The 19,637-nt window shown below is 39.3% G+C and overlaps 2 protein-coding genes and 2 long non-coding RNA genes across 6 annotated transcripts; 2 read left to right on the top strand and 2 right to left on the bottom strand.

Moving 5' to 3' along the window:
* Positions 1 to 840: 840 nt before the first annotated feature.
* Positions 841 to 8,992, bottom strand: LOC110053779 (retinol dehydrogenase 16-like). Of its 2 annotated transcripts, none has more exons than XM_020760059.2 (5): positions 8,727 to 8,992; positions 7,035 to 7,402; positions 4,398 to 4,580; positions 3,157 to 3,396; positions 841 to 2,364 (listed from the first exon to the last, which is right to left on the bottom strand). In XM_020760059.2, exons 1-5 carry the CDS (start codon positions 8,762 to 8,764, stop codon positions 2,051 to 2,053), a joined length of 1,143 nt encoding a protein of 380 aa, XP_020615718.2. In that variant the 5' UTR covers positions 8,765 to 8,992; the 3' UTR covers positions 841 to 2,050. The 2 variants fall into 2 exon arrangements, with proteins under 2 accessions (XP_020615718.2, XP_089129964.1); XM_089273838.1 differs by lacking the exon at positions 8,727 to 8,992 and adding an exon at positions 7,578 to 7,722.
* Positions 8,993 to 9,763: 771 nt separating this feature from the next.
* LOC149104010 (uncharacterized) lies at positions 9,764 to 12,602 on the top strand. The gene is made up of 2 exons (XR_016202099.1): positions 9,764 to 10,217; positions 10,616 to 12,602. It is a non-coding gene; the product is annotated as an uncharacterized LOC149104010 (long non-coding RNA).
* On the bottom strand, positions 12,278 to 19,632 carry LOC110053773 (L-aminoadipate-semialdehyde dehydrogenase-phosphopantetheinyl transferase-like). 2 transcript variants are annotated; one of them, XM_020760052.2, is made up of 11 exons: positions 19,407 to 19,632; positions 18,397 to 18,486; positions 17,915 to 18,013; positions 17,186 to 17,242; positions 16,808 to 16,847; positions 15,981 to 16,013; positions 15,748 to 15,869; positions 14,760 to 14,858; positions 13,407 to 13,490; positions 13,241 to 13,293; positions 12,278 to 12,533 (listed from the first exon to the last, which is right to left on the bottom strand). In XM_020760052.2, exons 1-11 carry the CDS (start codon positions 19,473 to 19,475, stop codon positions 12,410 to 12,412), a joined length of 870 nt encoding a protein of 289 aa, XP_020615711.2. In that variant the 5' UTR covers positions 19,476 to 19,632; the 3' UTR covers positions 12,278 to 12,409. The 2 variants fall into 2 exon arrangements, with proteins under 2 accessions (XP_020615711.2, XP_020615712.2); XM_020760053.2 differs by having other exon boundaries at positions 19,411 to 19,632.
* LOC149104009 (uncharacterized) lies at positions 15,799 to 17,446 on the top strand. Its single transcript, XR_016202098.1, has 2 exons — positions 15,799 to 15,880; positions 17,152 to 17,446. It is a non-coding gene; the product is annotated as an uncharacterized LOC149104009 (long non-coding RNA).
* Positions 19,633 to 19,637: the final 5 nt, after the last annotated feature.

Raw genomic sequence — 19,637 nt, 5'->3', positions numbered from 1 at the left:
CTTCAGATGTCAACATCTTCGTCATCTGGACACAATCTGACGACATACTAAAAGACAATAACAGATATTTGTTAGGAGTAGCTAGCTGAGGGCGTTTTAGACTGCGAGGATTGACTACGAGTTGTCCCTCTTTCGCTTGGTCCGTCGTGCGTGGCGCGAAAGAAAACTGCGAGAAAAAAATGGCCGCGCGAACTCCAGGGGGCGAGAAACACGCGTCCCCGCCAGGATTTCAAGCGGTCATTTTTTCCTCGCGCTTTATGGTCTTCATTTACGGTCTCGCTCGACGGACTAAGCGAAAGAGGGACCACTCGTAGTCTCACGGCGTTTATGAACTCCCTTACAGGGTGAGGCAAGTGGCCCTTTGAAAATACTAAGAAATTGCCTCGTTCCCACTCCCCACAGATTTCTTTAGTACCTGTACCTATTGTGTTTTGGTCCTATGCATATTCTAGGGGGTATATTAGGGGAAAGTTTTTCGCTTTTTTTTTTTTTTTTTTTTAATCGCAGCATCCAAACAAGCTTTGTTTTCTTAACACTGAAATGCCGAAGAAAAAAATCATGCTTGCCCAAGCATAAACAAATCAACCGAACGACATCCTCGCGTACCTTAATACAGTCCACCGTTTTTTCCACCATTGCAGGCCCATTGCAGGCTGCATTACCTGAGCCCGCAAGTAGGGCTAAGGATGCGCAGAAAGCTGCGCATTACGTTTTCACGCTCTGAAGTGCCCTGTCTGTAAAAGATAGTCCAGAGAAGACATCACTTGACGAGAAGTACGGGAAAATATACTGCCTGACGATATTCAAAGTGGATACGACGAAACTGACAACTGAATGAAATTTTTATGGCTTTTATATTATTTGTACTTTAATAAAAACGCAAACTTAAGAATATATCCAATTTTGGATTACGATGATTTTCTTCCAAAGAAGAACAAACTATTTAGCAATATGGAAACAAGCTCCTCCTTTCTTATATATTATAATAACAACAACTGATTATATACTTGTTAAAGTCTTTTTCAAAAGATAATACTGACAAACTTACAGCAACAATTTGTACCTTTAACTATAGAATACGATAAAATTCGCCTATAAATGGCTAAAAAAAGATAACGATTCTTTGCTTTATTTTACAAGAAGACACTCAAAATGGCGGTACGTTCATGATCAGTTCTATTTGAGTGACTCCAGTCCTAACGAAAAACTTCAAAGTCGGTCGGGCTCTTTCTAGAAAATTGAACATGAATAATAACGTGACAACATTCGGAAAACTGTATGTTGATTTCTGATTGGACAGAAGGAATCCTTCTCATCTACGAAGATTTTTTCGTTTGTTGCTTGAACTTGATAAGTCGTACCCTGGTATTTTCGCGGTAGATTGTGATTTCAGAGTTTTAAAGTCCGACTTTTTTCCCACTTTGAAAAACAGTGCACTGTTTCCATTCTCCTAGTCAATCAAATATAAATAGTGTACCCTCTTCCCCATTTATCGTAGGCTTAAAATGTAAAATTTACAAATATATATATATGGTCGCAGGAGACGAATAATTTATAACTTGCTATAAACTGGCAATAATATCATTATGGTATATTCATTCCACTCGGAGGCCTGCTCGCTGGATCGATACTCGTTTGCCAGCAAAAACTAAAAAGAATAGCGCGACTAATAACATCACTCTTTTAAAATCAAGAGTTGTCTCGTGGTAAACAATAAACTAAATAATGGGGGTTGCTATACTGCACCCAATGACATACTTCGACAGCCGAGAAAAAGCCGCCATGACAAATTATACCACTAGCTATTAACATAACCCTTTCAGTTGTTAAAGAAACTTCTTACTTTTAGCAGAGAATAACGCTTTAATAAGCAATTTCTTAGAAATCGATTTTGTAACAAAAAGTAACGATAAAAGGTCACGACGTTTCGACCCCTCCGACCTTTTATCTTAAGTTTTATTACGAAATAGCGCCTCAGTTCGAGAATTATAGCAGTTCATAGCACTTTGGTTGGGCGCAGAATAAACAAAACAAAACCAAATAATAAATATTATCGTTTATATACGGCAAATCCATTCACTGCATTGTTGTTCCCATTAAGCCTCTTTGACGTTTCGCTTCGCTGCGAGGACGCTACTACGCATGCGTCAGGTTGAGCCTTTTCACCCAGTAAATTCAACAAGGCATCTCCTACACCGGCCGGGAGCCTGGACACCCAGATCCAAAGTAAGTTCGCGTCCCAGCCAACCACGTACCTGGATTTCGGAAATCGTGACGTCAGAGCGTGAACGATGGAATCCACGACTTTGTAGAGGTGGGGGGAGGCGCATGTGTCTACCATTCCAGTCAGCATGTTTTTCACGCCTGAAAAAGAAAAAAACCGCAAAATGGTCGGCGATACAACTAGAGAGACATCTGCTCAAAGCCTGAGATACTTCACACAAGTCTTTAGTACTGCACAAACGCAATTTGTTTGCACACCAGAACGGCCATGCACTTTTTCCCTTATTACAAGGTATCTTCCTCAAGAGAAGATCTTGATGTTCTCTTACCTTCCCACATCGGCCACGTATCACTAGCCAGCTGGTATTCATTGTAAAGTGGTTTAAAAAATTTAAAGTGGAATTCATTAACGCCAAAATTAATGACGTAGCCTCTTTAAGTCAAACGAGATGGAGGCTAACTCGATAACCTCGCGGTTCTGTTAGCCTCCATGTACAAACTGTATACCATTGTCACCTTTTTGATTGTTATATTTCCTTTTTTTCTTCTTTTTTATGCTAATATTGTTATTTCAAAATGTAAGTGCAAAATAAAGTAAAGTTGAAGTTAAGTTAAGTTGACTTTGAATTTCTTTCCCTTTCTCTAAAATAGAAGCTTAGACTTTTGACTCATCTTTGGACATGAGATAAAAATATTTGCATGGGGGGAGAGTTTTAAAATAACAAAATAAATCTTTCCATAACGTTTTAAATTATTTGACTCGATTAATTTCGTCGCTGTGTGAAATACTAGCTCTTGTAATTTCCTCCGTATACTTTCAACTTTTCATTACTATTTGTACAAGTTTTCACCAAAAGTCCCTCGCACATTCAATTCTTTTTATGCATTTAACCATATAAAATATCTCTGACTCACTGAGGAATCATTACTTACTAGTCTGGTAAAAGTTCTCCCCATACTCCTGTCTCAAACTGTGGTTGAGAGTGGTCCAGAGCACCTGCCACTGCTCCCTGAGAATGTCGGGATTTGTGACATTTGTCTGGAAGAAGCCTGGCTCTACAACGCTGACCTTTACGCCAGTCGGACCCATTTCACGGCGGAGAGCGTCAGAGAATGCCTCCACTCCAAACTTGGAGATGGAGTAAGCCGATGCATGAGGCAAACACGCTCTACCTACCAAGGATAAGCGAAAGTAATATGTGACTTCATACGTTTTCATTGATGGGAATGTCAACTGCAGATACATATATATGTCAAAACATAGGCCATTCCAGTTACAGCGACAAAACTAAAACCAATTTTTGATACATTAACTTTGAATTAAGTCTGTGAATGAGACTCGTGAAGCAGTACTTTCTTGTGGCACTGTTTGTTTCATTGCGCAAATTGGTCTACGTGGAGTCGCGTTGGCTTAATGGTTGGCTCGTTCAGTTGACTTCAGATCGGAGTTGCGTCGGATTTCATTGCGTTGGGTTCTTAGGCGAGACAAAGTACCTCTCCAGGCCCCAGTTGTTCAAAGCCTGCATATCGCTATCCACCGGATAAATCGCTATACAGTGGATAAGTGTTAACAAAACAAACCACGCTATCCACCTGGATAGTGATTTATTCAGTGGATAGCGTCATCCACCTTTTGGACAATCCGGGAGAGGTGCGTAAATGGATACCGGCGAATTTAATGCTGGGGGGTAATCCTGGAATGAACTAGCACCTCACCCAGTGGGGAGTAGTCGCTTCATGTTGGGGAAACCAGGATAAGCTCCTGTTATATGAACCACTCGGCCGACCCTTTGCAGACTTGACGTAACAAGGCCGATTAAGTGGTCTATGAAGTCTGTGAACGAAACTTTAGTGTGTTAAGGTGTTGTAACTATGTTCATGTGGATGAAACCCTCGTGTGTGACCATTCAAAGGAAAGCTACTTGTATAGCAGCATTTTCATGTAGTACTGTTAATAAAGCTGTTCAAGATGGTTTCGACTTTAGTCTTTGCATGAAACAGGAGACTAGACCATAGTCTCTTGGGATGATACAGCGTTACAATATTCAAGGAGAGCTACGGTGCGGTACTTTCGTGTGCTACTCTTTACGCTTCACAAGTTTTTAGGTAGCTCTTTCATGTTTGACTGCTTGTACTTCAGTACTTTGAAAACTAAAATCTGACAACCCACTCACCTCCAATGCTAGCAATATTTATAATCCGACCGCGCTCCTTCTTGATCAGCGGTAAGAACACTTTAGTGACATCAATGAGTCCCCACAGATTGACATCTGCTACTTGTTTGTACTCCTCAATTGTCTGCCACTCGATTGGTCCAACTTTGGCAATACCAGCGTTGTTAATGACACCCCAAAGACCTGCAGGATGCAACAAGATTTTAAGCCCATGGTGTTCATATGTTCTCTCTGCCGCGTCTTGTTCTTAGGTAGTTTAAGACAACCTCGACGACAAGGCAACGGCAACGGGAACGCCGCTGAACAAAATATTTAATGAGCAGAACGATGGCTGTGTATGTGCGTGATAATTATTGATAAATTTATTTGCAAAACAACAACGTAAAATGATCAAATTCTGTGTTGTCTGGAGAACGCGAACCACGACGGTTAATTTTTTAAATTTCTAATTCAAATTCATTGCTGTGTTCCAGACTAAGTTCTGTGATAGTTTTGACATTGATAAACAAGGTAAATGACTTAAGAAAACCGTGAGATTCGCACGTAAAATATAGGTTTATTTTTTAATCGACGTTGTCCTCGGCGTCGCCGTCGTGGTTACTTAAACTCCCTATTGCTTAAAATGTGTCCTTCATCTAGCCTCTCTTGTACAAGAAAGCTTGTAAAGCTAGTAACGTCCATGCTCGTAACGCCCGGGTGTTTATTTCCAAAAACGGGAACGCAGAAAGGGCGTTCTGGATGCGAAGGACTTGGGGTGAGCCACACCTTTCTCTTACCTCTTCTTGTCTTAACACCTGCGACCCTTTCTCTTTCTGATTTTCCACAGAAAAACGAAATGTAAGCAGTCTAGGTATTTAAAGAATTGGCAGCCACACCCGGGCGTTGTAAGAAAAGTGTTTACTTCCCCGCTACTTCCCGCTTCCAAGAGGGAAAAAAACTGACGCGCCCTAAAGTTCATCCTTTTACGGTATTCAGTGTTTAGGTGTATTATGTTGGTCAACAAAGTATGTAAATTTCGAACCGTTAATCTGAAACGCTTGAGTAACGGGAAGAATGACACTGTTTATAATAACAAAAGTTTTAAATTCCAATGTCAAACTAACCTAATCAAACCCGGCGACTTCAGAAGCGTAAAAAAACCCTGTTTTTTCAACTCATTGCGAAGTGACAGAACGCTAAGCAGCTAAACCATAGTAGCGATAGCAAAACAAATCTTTGCAGCTAAAAGTCCCATATTTTAGACAGGATATAAGCGGTTTTGAAGTGTTAATTTGCGTTCTTCAAATATATTGAACTGAAAACATACCGCGGAATTTTCTCTCTGCTAAGGATTTTAATCCATGAAAGGTAATCACACCGTGTAAAGACCAACACTTCCCCTTTGGGCTGAAGGTGAATCGACAAAGCACTTCAGTCAATTGCGCGCATTCGTGCCTTAGGGCAGATTAAAAGTGAATACAATGTACTTTAGGTGTTAGCTCCTTCCCTGAATAATCGTTTAAACACCCTTATTCGGGCTTGGTCCAAAATAAACAATTTAAAGAATGCTTTTTTGCATAAGTCTAGACATCAAGTTATCTTTGAAATGACAGAAAAACCAGTATTCATGATCTTATGACATGAGATGGTCTCCTGCTTGTGATAAGCTCTTTTGAAGTGAACAACTCTGGAGACAGCCGGTTGAAAGTAATCAGTACGGTAAATCTAGAATTATCTAACTTCTCCAGAAGAGACCAGAATAAGAGCTTGAGTCCTGATTATTCTCCCAAATACTTGACATAGTGACATTTCCTGTGACTAAACTCCTCCGGTTTTACTCATGCCTACTCTCGTTTTATGTCCTGGAAGCTATTTCCGCCCTTTATATTCATGGCCAAAACAAAACATGCGTAAATATCGTGATTATATCTTTCCGTGCTTTTCTTTCCATCGCAACTGTGCTTGTATTGAAGAGTCTATAATTATACTCAGTATATAATACATTGAGCGGATAACTCACAGATAACTGACTGAGTAGCATTGACGCTAAAATAGCCGGGTTGTTGATCCAGTCAGGTCGATTTTCAAAGGTTACGGCGGGTTGAACTGAAGTTAAACAGTTTTAAGAAAGTCCCACTGTTTCGCGGAATTATGTTCAGACATGCGAATTGCAAAGTCATCACAAACAATCCGAGTAAATAAATACAACTGCTTTGATATATCACTAATCAGTGAAAGTGAAAGAAAATATGTCAACCACACAGCCCGATAACGCCTCCAACTGGAGGTTTGTTATGCAAGTTATCTCATTTCTTCATTATGTGACCTGGGTTTATCAAACGCGCGAGCGATTTCAGAGAAATCCTATTAAAATGGGTGCTTTGTGTTCATTTATCTAGAGATTTGCGCTAAACTAATATTTTTTGTCCGGATTATAGATTCCTTAGCTCGGATCTGTTGATTTAAATATTAGCTTATTGTTCGTTAACTGAATATTTACGTAATTTTTAAATAAACAAACGTGGACTTGAAAAGTCACGCGCGATATATTCTCAGTTATATTTTGAGCTCAGTAACAAAGCATATCTCGATCAATTTCGAAAACTAGAAGTCTGCATGTTATCCTTAATTAAATTAAAATTTTATCAAATAATTTACCTGCGTTTTCAGGTAGATTTTGCACCACAAACTTGAATGCTTCTCTGATCTCTTTGGAGTTTGTAACGTCTAAGTGGATGGCTTTGAGCCGGTTACTACACCTTGCAGTCAACTGGGTTTGTCCTTCGCTTGTTAAACATGTGGCGAATACGTTGAATCCTAAGCTATCGAGTCGCAGTGCTGTTTCTCTGCCGAACCCTGAGTCGCAACCTGTAAGGAGGACGTACTTTTCGGAAAAATTCTCGACGAATTCATCAATGTAGAGCCTTTTGATGATCCACAGTCCAAGAAGTATTACAACGACTAAGGCTAACGCATAAAAGCTGTCTTCTTTTTCCATTCCAGCTTTCAAGTGAATCGACTTTTCTCTAAAAAAAAAAAAAAAAAAAAACACGACCCCAAATTAAAGCACATTAGTCAATAACTGTAGCCAATTTTATGCATATTTGCTACATATTCGCGTCACAGGATTAGTATGGGAAGAAACTACTCGCATAGTAAAGGATGGGCGATGCAGAAATCACGGAAACCAGCTCACCTTACCCTTACAACGCAGTTGGTATAATTTTGTCACAATTCAACGCCGAGCAAAGTCGACGAGTTGGTTTGATACAAGAGCGGGAATTCAACACCGGTTAACAAGCCGGACATCACCATGTGTGTGGAGTTAGCTTATTATTAACCAAAAGTAATATAATTGCCGGCAAACTGGTTTATTGTTTTATCTCATCCATGCATGCAGCACACATACAAAAAGAGAAAATCCTTTTGAATGACGTTAACAGTCAGTATTTTTTAAAAATAGCTTCTTTTGTGCAGTTCAAATACCTTGCATTTGTCACATTTTACAAATTTAGTAACAATGTTTTGACCTTTGACTAAGGCATTAGATTGAGCAAATAGGTTTTTTTTGAGAGACCTGTGCTTTAAAAAAAGTCATAAAATTTCTTTTAAGAACATTTAGTATCATTTACAAACTATCATCGCTCATTTAGGAGTTCTTAAATTCCAGTATTGTAACATTTTACGCAATCAGCGAAACAGGAAATCTCTTATTATGATTGGAATACAAAGCAACCACTGTGCGTGAACTAATTGAACAATGACCAACTTTACTGTCGAAACAAGGCCATACTTCGCCACCTAAACAAAATAGCTTGTCTGCAAACAAGACTTGTCAACGATCTTCAGCCAAAGGTATTGTTTAAATAATAAAAAGCCGTTGATAGCTTTCCTGACCATGTTGAAAAGATGGAAGCAAATACTAAATGTTAATGGTAGAATAAAAGATTTGTCATGCTAAAGGAATTTGTGTAGTTGTCTCAAGAGTTGACAAGGTTTACAAAATATCCATGAATTAAAGGTACTTTCGTCATTTTGAAAGACTTCCTCGCCTGCTATTTAGTGGAAAATATTATAGGCTCACAAAGATTACATCTACTTGAAACTGGAACCGTGATTTGAAGTAAATAAGAGAATTATTTTCGACTAATCGAACATAATTTCCTTGTAAGTATAATTGCAAAATATTGCGCAGTTAATAAAAACACAATTAACCATCCATGCCATACGCAGTCAGGAGCCGCTCCTGACGCTCTCAACCTGCGAATTGTTTTAAGACGCCTGAAACAGATGGTAAAATAGAATGCATTTGTACTTCTTCAAAACTTTTCCTGTTGATTTGGTTCTTACCTTTCTAATGCTTCAAATAGTATCTTATCTCCTTTCATTTTATCTCAGCTCCGTGCGCTGCTGTCGACCTTCAGTATAACATATCAAACGATCGGCGAACAAAGGGTTTATAACACTCCGGGTCTAAGAGCTGTCAATATCAAGATTAATAATAACGTGGGACGGTACTAGCGTTTCCTGATCCTCCAGCGTTTACACAATGCATTACGTGTGTATCCGGTGACACAATGTTTTTGACCAAACTAGACCAAACTACACAGAGCTGACTCTCAAACACATCCAAAAAATAAAATGGATCTCCTGCTTGCGGTCAGAGCTTACAAGATATTACAACGGGTTTGATGACTGGGAAATACGTAAATGGGACGTCCCAAAATGAATTACTTTGAATTATGAATTCTTCCGTGATATAGTGATAGTGGTGATGAGTGAGTGATTACTCCTTGCCGAGAGAAAGGTCGAAAAGATCGTTCAAAGCGCACGGTCGTAATTATCACCAACGTGAACAACAACCTGCTGGCCTATAAATAACGAAGCCGTGTATTTAATATCATTGGAATTGGAGATGATTTCTTTGATCGAGAGATGGATTTTTCTTCGATTGTGGAAAGTTTGAGGTCACAGCACATAGCTGTAAGTGTACCGCAATAGCTAAGTCGAGATAATCCCTGAAATGCGTGCGCGAAAGAATTTTGTTGCTTTGAAAATAAAAACGTCCACATCTAAATTTTTACTTAAATTTATAATAACTTCCCATCAACTTATCCCCCAAAAATATCAATATGGAGTGAGTGGTAAGAGAGATGAATGGTTTTGTACTGACACTTGTACAACCAGAACCAAAGTAAACCAGTATATGGCCAATCACGCCACGCTACAACAGTAAACTGAACTAATCAGAAAGTCGTATTAAAACCTCCGGCTGTTCGCAACCTGCGCCAAATAAGTGCCAAGCGCGCGAAACTTCACGCACGTCTTTTAATTTGCACGTGATTGGTCGAACAAAAAGTGTGTGTGATCTGATTGGGTTACCTTAGTTGTCTATAAGAGTACCTGCAAGTGTTCAGGTCAGATAAGTAGAATATTTTCGAGCATTTATGGTTGGCTACGTGAAAGCCTTTCCAGGGTCACCGCACTAATTGACACAACTTCATGGCACGGGACATTTAAGCTCAAACGGAAAGAATGCTGCGCTGAAAATTAAATCAGTGCTTTCTTTCAGCACTATTTGAAGGCTTCATCACTGATCATAGTTGTAAATAATAGGTCTCGACCTCTTTGGGCCAAAGCCAAAACGACCTGGAGAACGGAGGCGTGACTGTTTATCGTACGTGAAGGAAGTTCAAGGAGACCCGGGCTATAGTCATGAAACTCGGTCATTAACGCACACGCTTTTGAAGAAAAAACAAGTGGGAACAAAATAACCGGATTATCATCACAGCCCACGTGCATAGATGCCAGCTTGTATCAGCAGTGCGTTCCTCCTCGCAGGTTAGTTAACTGCTATTATCGGCAATTTTATTGTGTGTAAATTCTTTCCAGTGAGTGGAACTCTCTCAATATGGCTCTGAAAGGATTATCCGTTTCTTTTGACGTTTAAACCTCGTGTTTTGGTATTCTTTACGATATTCCATTTCAATTTTTTATAGTTGCTGGTATTATGGGACTTCTTAGGGTAGTTGTAAATATTTGAAATTGTCACTACCGGCCCCCGGGACTACACTATAGCTGTCGCCGTATTGTTATCAGGCTGCATCGACGGCCTTCCACTGTTTCTCTCGTATACGCATGCTTTAATTGTTACATATTAAATACAGCGCAGCACACGTTCTTAGCACGTTCAAGAAATACCTAGTGACTGGGCAGTTCTCGATGGTTTTTTTTTTCAGGGGCTCATCATTTTCTGGGAAACGACAGAATATTCTCCGCAACTTCAAAAGATGGAATGTTGTATATCCTAAAGGAAAAAATGCTGTAAATACCGTGTTTATTCTGTTACGCGCCCAGTCTCGAATAAGTTCCCACCTCGAATAAGCGCCCACTCTCAAGGGCAAAAATTTAATAAGCACCCAGGGGGCTAGGTTATCGAATAAATACGGTATTTTAAAGGAGGCTTGGAGTGGTCACATCTTCTAAACGACGGATTATTCCTTCAGAGCTCTTGAAACAGAGACGGAATGCGGAACACTTTGGTGACTGCATTCTCTAAAATTCAGCACGTGAAAACTAGTTTGTTTGGTTCTCTTTTGTTTTCCGATTACCGTGAAACGGAAGCGAACACACGAAGTGTCAAGAAAGTAGAAGAGACACGAGAAAGAGAAACGAGAAAGTCAAAACTAGCAAAATTTCGAACCAAAACAAATTCGAAACACAAATTTACACCACTACATTTAACTTGAATTATTTAATGATTGTACCATAAAAAAAGCTATGACCGCGGACTCGCGACCAGTACCGGATTTGGAACTTTTTCAAGCATGACCCGAGACATTGATTTCAACGCGAGTTTTATTATCAAGGTAATGTTTTAGAAGATAAAGAAGGCTTCGCTTGTCCGTGCTATATTAAAGGCTGCTTTTCATTATGCATCAGCAAGAGCGACGTACACAGACGAAGTAACGTGCTGTTAAGTGACAGTTTATTTCAGCGGGCTAAAATTCATTATAGCCCGCCAAATTCTCCATTTTAGCCTGCAAAATGCGCCACAATGCCCGGCTATTAACACACACTAGCACACTATTAACATCACGTTATAACTATAAAGACCGAAAAAAAAAAAAAAAAAAACGTAGTCAACGAGAATCCAGCTCTTAGTCAAGTTTGACCGTCATATACTCGTACCGACCTCCACTTGCTTAAGGGGCAATACAGCCCTCGAATGGTACGTTTTTTTTAAAATCCGTTCCAGCGTTATTCTCTCAATATATCTCTTTGGGGTCTCATGCATCATAAGTTTGCACTGAAAGTATCCAGTTTTAGTATAAATCTACTAGCGTTCTACCACGAATGGCGTTCGCTGATTGGCTACGCTACTATCTATTCTGTTGTACATAGTGAGTAGCGTAACAGTGTGTGTTTGTGAACAAAATGACGGCCGCTTCTTTGCGTTTTCGAAGTTTCTTTGAAGAGGATTTAGATAAAGTTTTGAACGACTAGTAGATTTATACTAAAACAATTAGATTATTCGCTCTCGATTTCGATCCATGATAATTGACTCGGGCTACGTCCTCGTCAACTATCGCGCGATAGAAATCTCGAGCTCATAATCTAATTGTTTAATAGACGGATTCGGCGAACGTGTTCACGTTTTTGTCGCCACCCAATTCAGACCATGTGACGATTCATTTTGGAGGTTACAACTGTGTAATTTGTCACACGCAACTTATTGCACGGGAGTATGTACCGGCAAACAGAACAATTGTAACCTCTCAAATGAATCATTACATGACCTAAATTGAGTGGCAACAACACAATAGCCGAATCCGTCCATTTCATTAAGAATGTTTACATTAATTTAAGATTTACACGAAGGAGAAGAAGGGAATGAGAACTAGGCGTAAAAAGATTATTTAATGAAGATTAAAAAAATATAATTATTTAAGCTAATAATTAATTACACGAACAACACGACGTAAGGCATTTTATGCGGTAAAGCTCTCCGAATCAGGTTCATCCAATATGCCTCATTGATTCTTTTCTTTCTTTGACTGAAATGCAACCCAATCTGATTCTTCTTCAGGAAAAAGAGGAATGGCAGACGACACGATATCAGCAAACTGAAGCTCTTTGAACTTGGAAATGCGAAAACTAACAAGAAAAAAGAAACAGTATATATGAGAAAAGTTCAAACCAGACAAATTAAATATTGAAAAATAAGCGTACACTGAGAATTGCTTGACATTTAGAAAGGCAAAGCTGTTTTGAACTAGTACGTTTAACTTTTTTTCCATAGGCTAGTAAGGAAAGGTTGCTCTTCCCAGTCTCCTCTCACCACAAGAAACCGAAAAGAACTGGGTCGCAGACGCATTTTGTCAAAAATGAAGTATAAACTTAAACGGACGTTGATAAAGTAGAATGATAGGAAGGTGGGAAATATCTAGCCTGTTCAAAGCGTTCAGTAATCTGTGGAGCAGAGCCCCTAATCTGTTTTTCCTCTGGCCGTTCTTCGCACTGCTCACAAACTAACCAAATGTCTAGAATGAGCGCATGTTGATTGGGCATGCGTCATCTTGGATCCTGAAAACCGTGGAGGCTTGGGAGAAGGGGAAAAAAGTGTCCTTGGGACTGTTAGCGGGGTTGAAAAACGACTGGCAGGGGACAGAGAGGGCAAGTACAAAAACGCTTTTTTTAAAATTTCCCTCTGTCCAGCCCCCTCCCCGCGAGTGCCCTCTTTCTTTCGTCCCAGCCCTCTACGTGTTGCGACTACAGTACTAGATGGCCGCAACACGTGGGCTCATCCAACGGGGAAAAAACCGGCAATGAAGGCTACCTGGAATAGGGTAAGAAATAGTTACCTTTTTTCTTCATTTATTGTCCGTGAAGGACCTAGAGCCACGGCCACTTGATGCTATACAGGATTCAAAAGAAGAAAGTGGAACAAACAGCATTACTAGATCAGTAACTTACTTATGTGTAACATCTGAGATAAGTGACAACTTAACCAGAAATATTAATAATTACCAAATCATCTAGTTTGGTCTCTTCAAAACGCCATTCATCCATTTCATTTTCATCAAGGAAAAATTGGGTATCACACGTCAAGGCCTAGTATACAAAAAATACACGGTGTATTGAGACATCAGTTTCTGTAACCTACTAACAGCCACCTCTCTACAACGGTCACTTTTGCCCCAGACGGTCCACTCTTATCTGAACCATTCACTCTTATTTTAACCTCTCTAAACGGCCACCCCTTCACAACAGCAACGCTCACTAAAGCGCGTCCCAACTGACAAAATAATCTCTCGACAACTGCCAGTTAATTGAAGACTGACAAACGATGTATTGAAAACTCCATTTTTTCATTGCATAAGGTCAAGAAACACGATCCGTACCGCGCGTCGTTGGTCTCTGTTTCTGAATGCTACTTATTGTGATATTCATATCCTACAACAATAAGCACTTTTCAACAGATAAAAATGTTGCAACCCCGAAAAAACAGGCGTCATATTTACACCCCTACCTCCTCATAACAGCCACCTCTCTACAATGGCCAGTTGCCTCTGTCCCCAAGGTGGCAGTTGTGCAGAGGTTTTTCTCGGCTGGGTTTGAGCATACCCTCAAGTAACGGCACAAAAATGAGTAGGTCAGCACTTAAACACGAGTTGTTTGAATACAACTGCCTGAAATACCGTGGAACCACGCGACTGTCGAAATATGTTCATTTTGCAGTGGCTGGACCATAATTAAAAATTGTGGTCGCGTTCAAGGGGTGGTTTTACTAATTAACAAACTGACATCAGTCATGCGTCTGTCCTGTTATTGACCATGAATTTCGTCATGACATCGTCAAAGTAGCTGTGGATCCGAGGGTAAATAAAGGTTATTGCTGAGGGTAAAATAAAGGTTATATCCATGAGACAATAGCTGGGTGGATCTGCAGACTACTTTGACAATGTTAGGACGAAATTCATTGTCAATAACCGGACAGATGCATGAAAAACTACCATCAATTTGTTTTTTTACGATAACAAATTGTCAAATTGTCTGTTCTCCCTTATTGACACATCGCATAAATTATAAATTCATGTGTCTGTCCGCTTATTGACATTGAAAATTAGTCAATGAGTGCGCGAGAATTTCTGCAGTTATCGTAAGAAGTCGTTTTTAAAATAACATTATGGCTGACTGAACCATTTCCTTCTGGCCCAAAAAGGTGCTTGACACAGCAAGTTGGTCGTAAGGCGGGGTTCCAATCTGGAAGTCTCCAAAAGCTAGGAATATAAGATCACTATTGTTTCCAAAATGATATTGCTTTCAGAAACAAACCAAATATAGTGTAGAAAGGCCAAGAACATCTAACATGCAACATACCTGAGGTGATAATTCGGTGGTATTTATCTGAAATTCAACAGCCTGTAAATCATGGCCTATACCAACCCCTGTAGCTTTTACATAGCTTTCCTTAAGACACTGAAGAGGAATGCAAAATGTTACAGGCATATGTGAGCAATTATAGCAGTAGGACAGAGTAGAGCAGTTTTCAACTGAGTGTTGTAAAACCAAAACCAAACAGGCTACCCAGCCAATCTCAAACCATAGTAAAACCAAAACTAAAACCAAAGTAATTGCCTCATTACTTTCAATACTCATCTATTGAACTTCAAAGTTTACACTTTGTGCAGGGTACTATAGACCCTTTTCATAAGTGGCTGCCAATTTAAAATTCTTTGTATGCATTTAAATTAGCCTCACTAAACTCGTTTGAGAGTAAAAATTCTTTTGGATTGTCAACTCAAAAACGAGGTTAGTCAGGCTAGTTTTAATACTCACAAAAGAATTTATAATCAGCAGCCATTTAAAGGGTCAATGGTTAGTGGTTCAGTGGACAGCATCCCCTTCCTTAAGTCCTTATGTGACACCTAGTCATGAAAGAGATAGGTGAAGGCGAAGGTGAAGGTGAAGGTGTGAGCCCCTCAAGACATTCCAGTTTAGAACTCTATACTAAGAAAAGAACTTTTAAATTTTCCAACTAGCCCAAATACTCCGAGCTTCACCTGCTGCTTAACTTTGTTAACCCCTGGGTGTAATTTATTGCTATTAACCCCTCCCACCTGCCATTTGTCAAGTGCCGTAATGTAGGTACCCAGTTATTCTCTTGGGTTGGAAGAGGCAGTCTGGGAGAATTCAAAACATCTTGCCTGAAAGCACACAGGGTCACCTGACGGGTGACCCTGTGTGCTTTCAGGCTGTCAGAATCCATGTGGTTACTATTCTGCTGTGCCGCCGCATCTCAAACTTATCCTAAATCACTAATTTATTATAGTATCTAGTTGAAGTAATAGTTTTTTTTCAATCTTACCCAGTGTCTGTAAAACATCTCAAGTTGTTTCCATTCTGTTGTCTGAGATTTGATTGTCTGCCATTCGTACGAGGTGAACTGTTTGCGCATAGTGTTAAAAAATCCAGGCACTGTTGAGGAACCTATCGCAAAGGTGAGCAAGTGATTTTTGTAAATTGTGAAAAGGTGTTCAACACCATGATACTGAAAGGACACCATAACACAGTGATTAAGCTCATGAAAGGGAAATGTACCTGGGTATGTAGTTTTCATCACATCAACACCAACTAAAACATGTAAAAGAAAAATGTTAAGATATATGATATACGTATAGGTAATCATACCGTTTTGAGTTCAATTTGGAATTAATTTGCATGAGTGAGTTTTTCAAAAGGCTGAAATTTCACGAGCCGCTTCTGCGAGTGCAATTTCAGCTTTTTGAAAAACTCATAAGTGCAAATTAATTCCAAAAAGAATGAGAAAAACCATATGGTTACTTATTAATGATATAGACATGAAAAAATTTGCATGGAGGAAATGCTGGAAGATCTTTCTTGAAGCCACTTTTACTCATTTGAGAAAACTTTTTTCAAAGTTTCTGCACACTAGTCCTAATCCAGAATTGCGATGTGTAATTTGCACTGGTGTTACACTTTTTGCACTGCTCTCAGCCAATCAGAACTGAGTAATTTTTTCATGTATATTATTATACCCTGTACAACCACCTTTACCTTATACTATATACTATATTATTAAATATGTAATGGTTGAGTTTCTTGAACATCAAGGAAATTTGCATGTGTTGAATACCCTCTGGTTGGCAAGGATTATTAGCTAGAATCATAGGCACGCAAAGGGCGCAGAAAGCTATTTAGCTGTCAGCATATATACCTTTTTCTTACACTGTGGACCTATGACACTGGCTGATGCATATTTAGGCTACGATTATGGTATTACCTGAATCCAATTCAGTCTTGAATGGCCCTCCCCATTCCCACCCCCTTGGAAGTACATTACTCTTCCTACATCTAAAACCCTCTGTAACTGGCCAGTGAGGTAAATTAAAAATCTTATATCATACCTTGAACTAGAGGCTCTGCAGCTAAGACAGTGAAGTCTCCCTGCAAAATTGGGAATACATTAAAATAGAAAGAGGCCACTACCCTCAGTTTGGATTGAAAGTTGAAGAGTGAAATCTGGCAAGAGTTGACAAATCCAGGCATTATGATTAGAAACCACCAACTTAAAGTAACAAAGGTCCAGTATGACTTGTAAGTGTTGATCATTTTCATCACTCTGCAAATCACCAAGACCTGACAATGACATAATGTATGCAGTGCAACATCAGATCCTACAGCTGGCATGAGAAGTATAATCATTTGAATACCATCATAAGACAATTTTTATTTTATTTTCTACTTTCAGCGCCAGCATGTAAAGATGCATTTTGATTCCAAACCTGATGTGATATGTTGAAGCTAAAATTCCTCAGTGATGGTTCAAGAGAGTCATTGGCCTGTAGGGATAATGAGAAAGACATTGGCTTGATTTTGCAGCACGTTACTAATCATAATGTGTTTATGTAATGATCGTCAAATTAACAAGTACTAGTTGGTAAGGGTGAAAAATGGTGCAATCTGAGACTCAGTGAGATGTTGAGACCCTCAAATGAAAATTGGACACTGAAACTCCAAGGCAAAAAAAAAACAAAAAAAAACAATGAGTCTCTGTGTGGATAACTCATCATAAGGAGTCCTAGATTTCAATTATCCTAGAGATATGATTTTCTAGGTAGCACCTCCAATGTTTAAAAGGTAAAGTCTGCATATGTCAGCCAAGTGGTCCATCAGGCAGGAGCTTATCCCGGTTTCTGTAGCATGAAGTGACTAAGAGTATTTCTACTCTCCCCTGGATGGGATGTTAGGCTATTGCAGGGTTACCCCCAGCATTAAGTTTGCCAGTAACCATTTATATACCTGGGTGGAGAGAGGTGCTGTGAGAGTAAAATGTCTTACCCAAGAACACAACACAATGGCCCCTGCTAGGGCTTGAACCCAGACCGCTCGATCCGGAGACAAGCGCACTAACCATGAGGCCACTGCGCCTCCCTAACCCTAACTTTTGGTTACCGGTACCCTTATATGTTGCTCAAAGAACTTCCCTGTCATGTCTCTTTGTACATACTTACCAAGTAAGGCTTTCCTTTTTCAGTTCTTTTCAGAATAACCTCATTGTAAGGAAGCTGTGTGAATTCACTTATCACTTTCCTCATTAACAATCTTCCAATCTGCAGTTAATTTAAGCAAAAAAAGACAACAAGGGCTGTGGATTTTGTCTTTAAACAATCACTACATTTCAGTTCAACATAGAATATTAATATTAATATTATTTTGTATTTTGAGCTTTATTGTCTGCAGTTAGGTATTGGCTTGGGAAAACCAGAATTGGAAGAAAAGTCAGGCTAAACTTTTGTTTGACTTGCAAGACTCCGAGACTCAAATTCCAAAATACAAGATGCCGAGATCTGCTTTATTTTTTACGAGCTTGAGATTCCAAGACTCGAGTTTGAGATGCCAAGATTTCAAGACTCACTGAAAATTTGCCAAGACCCATCATTTTTCAAGGACTATTCTATACAGCCATAATTTCTGAAGTTCTTTTTCTGCTTACCAGAGCAGATTTTGCATCCTTTTTGAACACAAACTTCATGATCCTGTCTTTCTCCTCTGACTGAACACAAGAGATTCCTAGAAGCCATTCCTTGAATTCACAAACAATTCAGAACCTTTAATCATTAATTACACAAATTGCCTGGGTCCAATTATCCACAAAGCAAGGGATGTGAGGTGAAGGAAGGGGATTACAACTGTACTTTGCAAAACAAAATGACATGAAATGACGGTTAATTAAGGATATGAAGTACCATTACTGTCAGATGATTTCTCTGTACTATAACCTAAACCTCATAAAATCTCGGTTTTTTTGTTTTTGTTTTTGTTTTTGTTTTTTTGCAAAATGAGCTCTTTGTATGTTGAAAGTTTTGTTTTGTCCCAGTTTGTCAAAATACCGTAGATCAGGAAAAGTTGAATGAGATTTTGATTCTGGATCAAATAATTTCTAAACTTTTTAGTTGGTTAACTTTTCACTATGGTTAGAAAGAAACATAAGTTTTTTTTTTATGGTGATTTTACATCATTAACACTTTGATTAGGACCATTCCATTTAATATCCACCCTCAACCTCTCCCTCCTCCTACTGATGAGGTGTTTTCCCTGACCCTTTCAGAATTTTTTCCTAGAGTTACAGAAAACTGTCATCCATGGAAGGTAAGGGGGTGGGTGGGGTGCATATACCTGTATTGAATGGAATGGCCCTTAATGAAGATGAAGTGTAGCCAAGAATTCCTTTGCGTCTTATTTTATTCCTAATTCAGTGCCATATTGGCCTAAACGAAAAATACTCAAGCTTAATCATTATTATTTTGTTATCAAGCTTATACAGAATGCACATCATGATAGGTGGAGCACGAGAGGGAGTGGAGTTGGCTAAACTGGATGTCCCTTTAATAGCTGGCATTCACGAAGCTGTTCCTAAAATTGCAAACACAAATTAATCATTATCTGCTTTTAAGTTAGTCTAGTGAAGCAGCTAGCGAGAAGCTTAAAGTTTTAAAAGCTTACCTGCCTTGTGGGTTTCCAGGCACCAAATTTGAAAGCTAAACGAACACCCTCCATACGCGCCAAGCGCATTCAGAAACTCCACGAGGACCAGAAGAGCTATGGAAACATTTCACTGGTACACCGAATTACAGACTAGGGACCAAACTTCTTCCTTATTGTCTCACGGAAGTTTCCTAAAATAGTTCCGCATTTCGTTCGCCATATTTCCGCATATTTGGAACTTTCATGTGA

The sequence above is a fragment of the Orbicella faveolata genome, unplaced genomic scaffold (assembly GCF_042242905.1).
Source record: "Orbicella faveolata isolate gen_17 unplaced genomic scaffold, um_ofav_v1 contig_35, whole genome shotgun sequence".
Lineage (NCBI taxonomy): Eukaryota > Metazoa > Cnidaria > Anthozoa > Scleractinia > Merulinidae > Orbicella > Orbicella faveolata.
This window is presented reverse-complemented; position numbering and strand designations above follow the sequence as displayed.

Bases quoted from the DNA above. Each gene is read 5' to 3' on its own strand.
- LOC110053779 (XM_020760059.2), bottom strand. From the start codon at position 8,764: ATGAAAGGAGATAAGATACTATTTGAAGCATTAGAAAG. The intron at 7,403-8,726 runs GTAAGAACCAAA...TTTTTTTTTTAG, and splicing joins CTATTTGAAGCATTAGAAAG to AGAAAAGTCGATTCACTTGA. The intron at 2,365-3,156 runs GTAAGTAATGAT...TTTCTTTTTCAG, and splicing joins GGAGAACTTTTACCAGACTA to GCGTGAAAAACATGCTGACT.
- LOC110053773 (XM_020760052.2), bottom strand. From the start codon at position 19,475: ATGCGCTTGGCGCGTATGGAGGGTGTTCGTTTAGCTTTCAAATTTGGT. The intron at 16,848-17,185 runs GTTTGGAATCAA...CCAATTTTGCAG, and splicing joins GCTTCAACATATCACATCAG to GGAGACTTCACTGTCTTAGC. The intron at 14,859-15,747 runs GTAAGATTGAAA...ATTCCTCTTCAG, and splicing joins AGATGTTTTACAGACACTGG to TGTCTTAAGGAAAGCTATGT.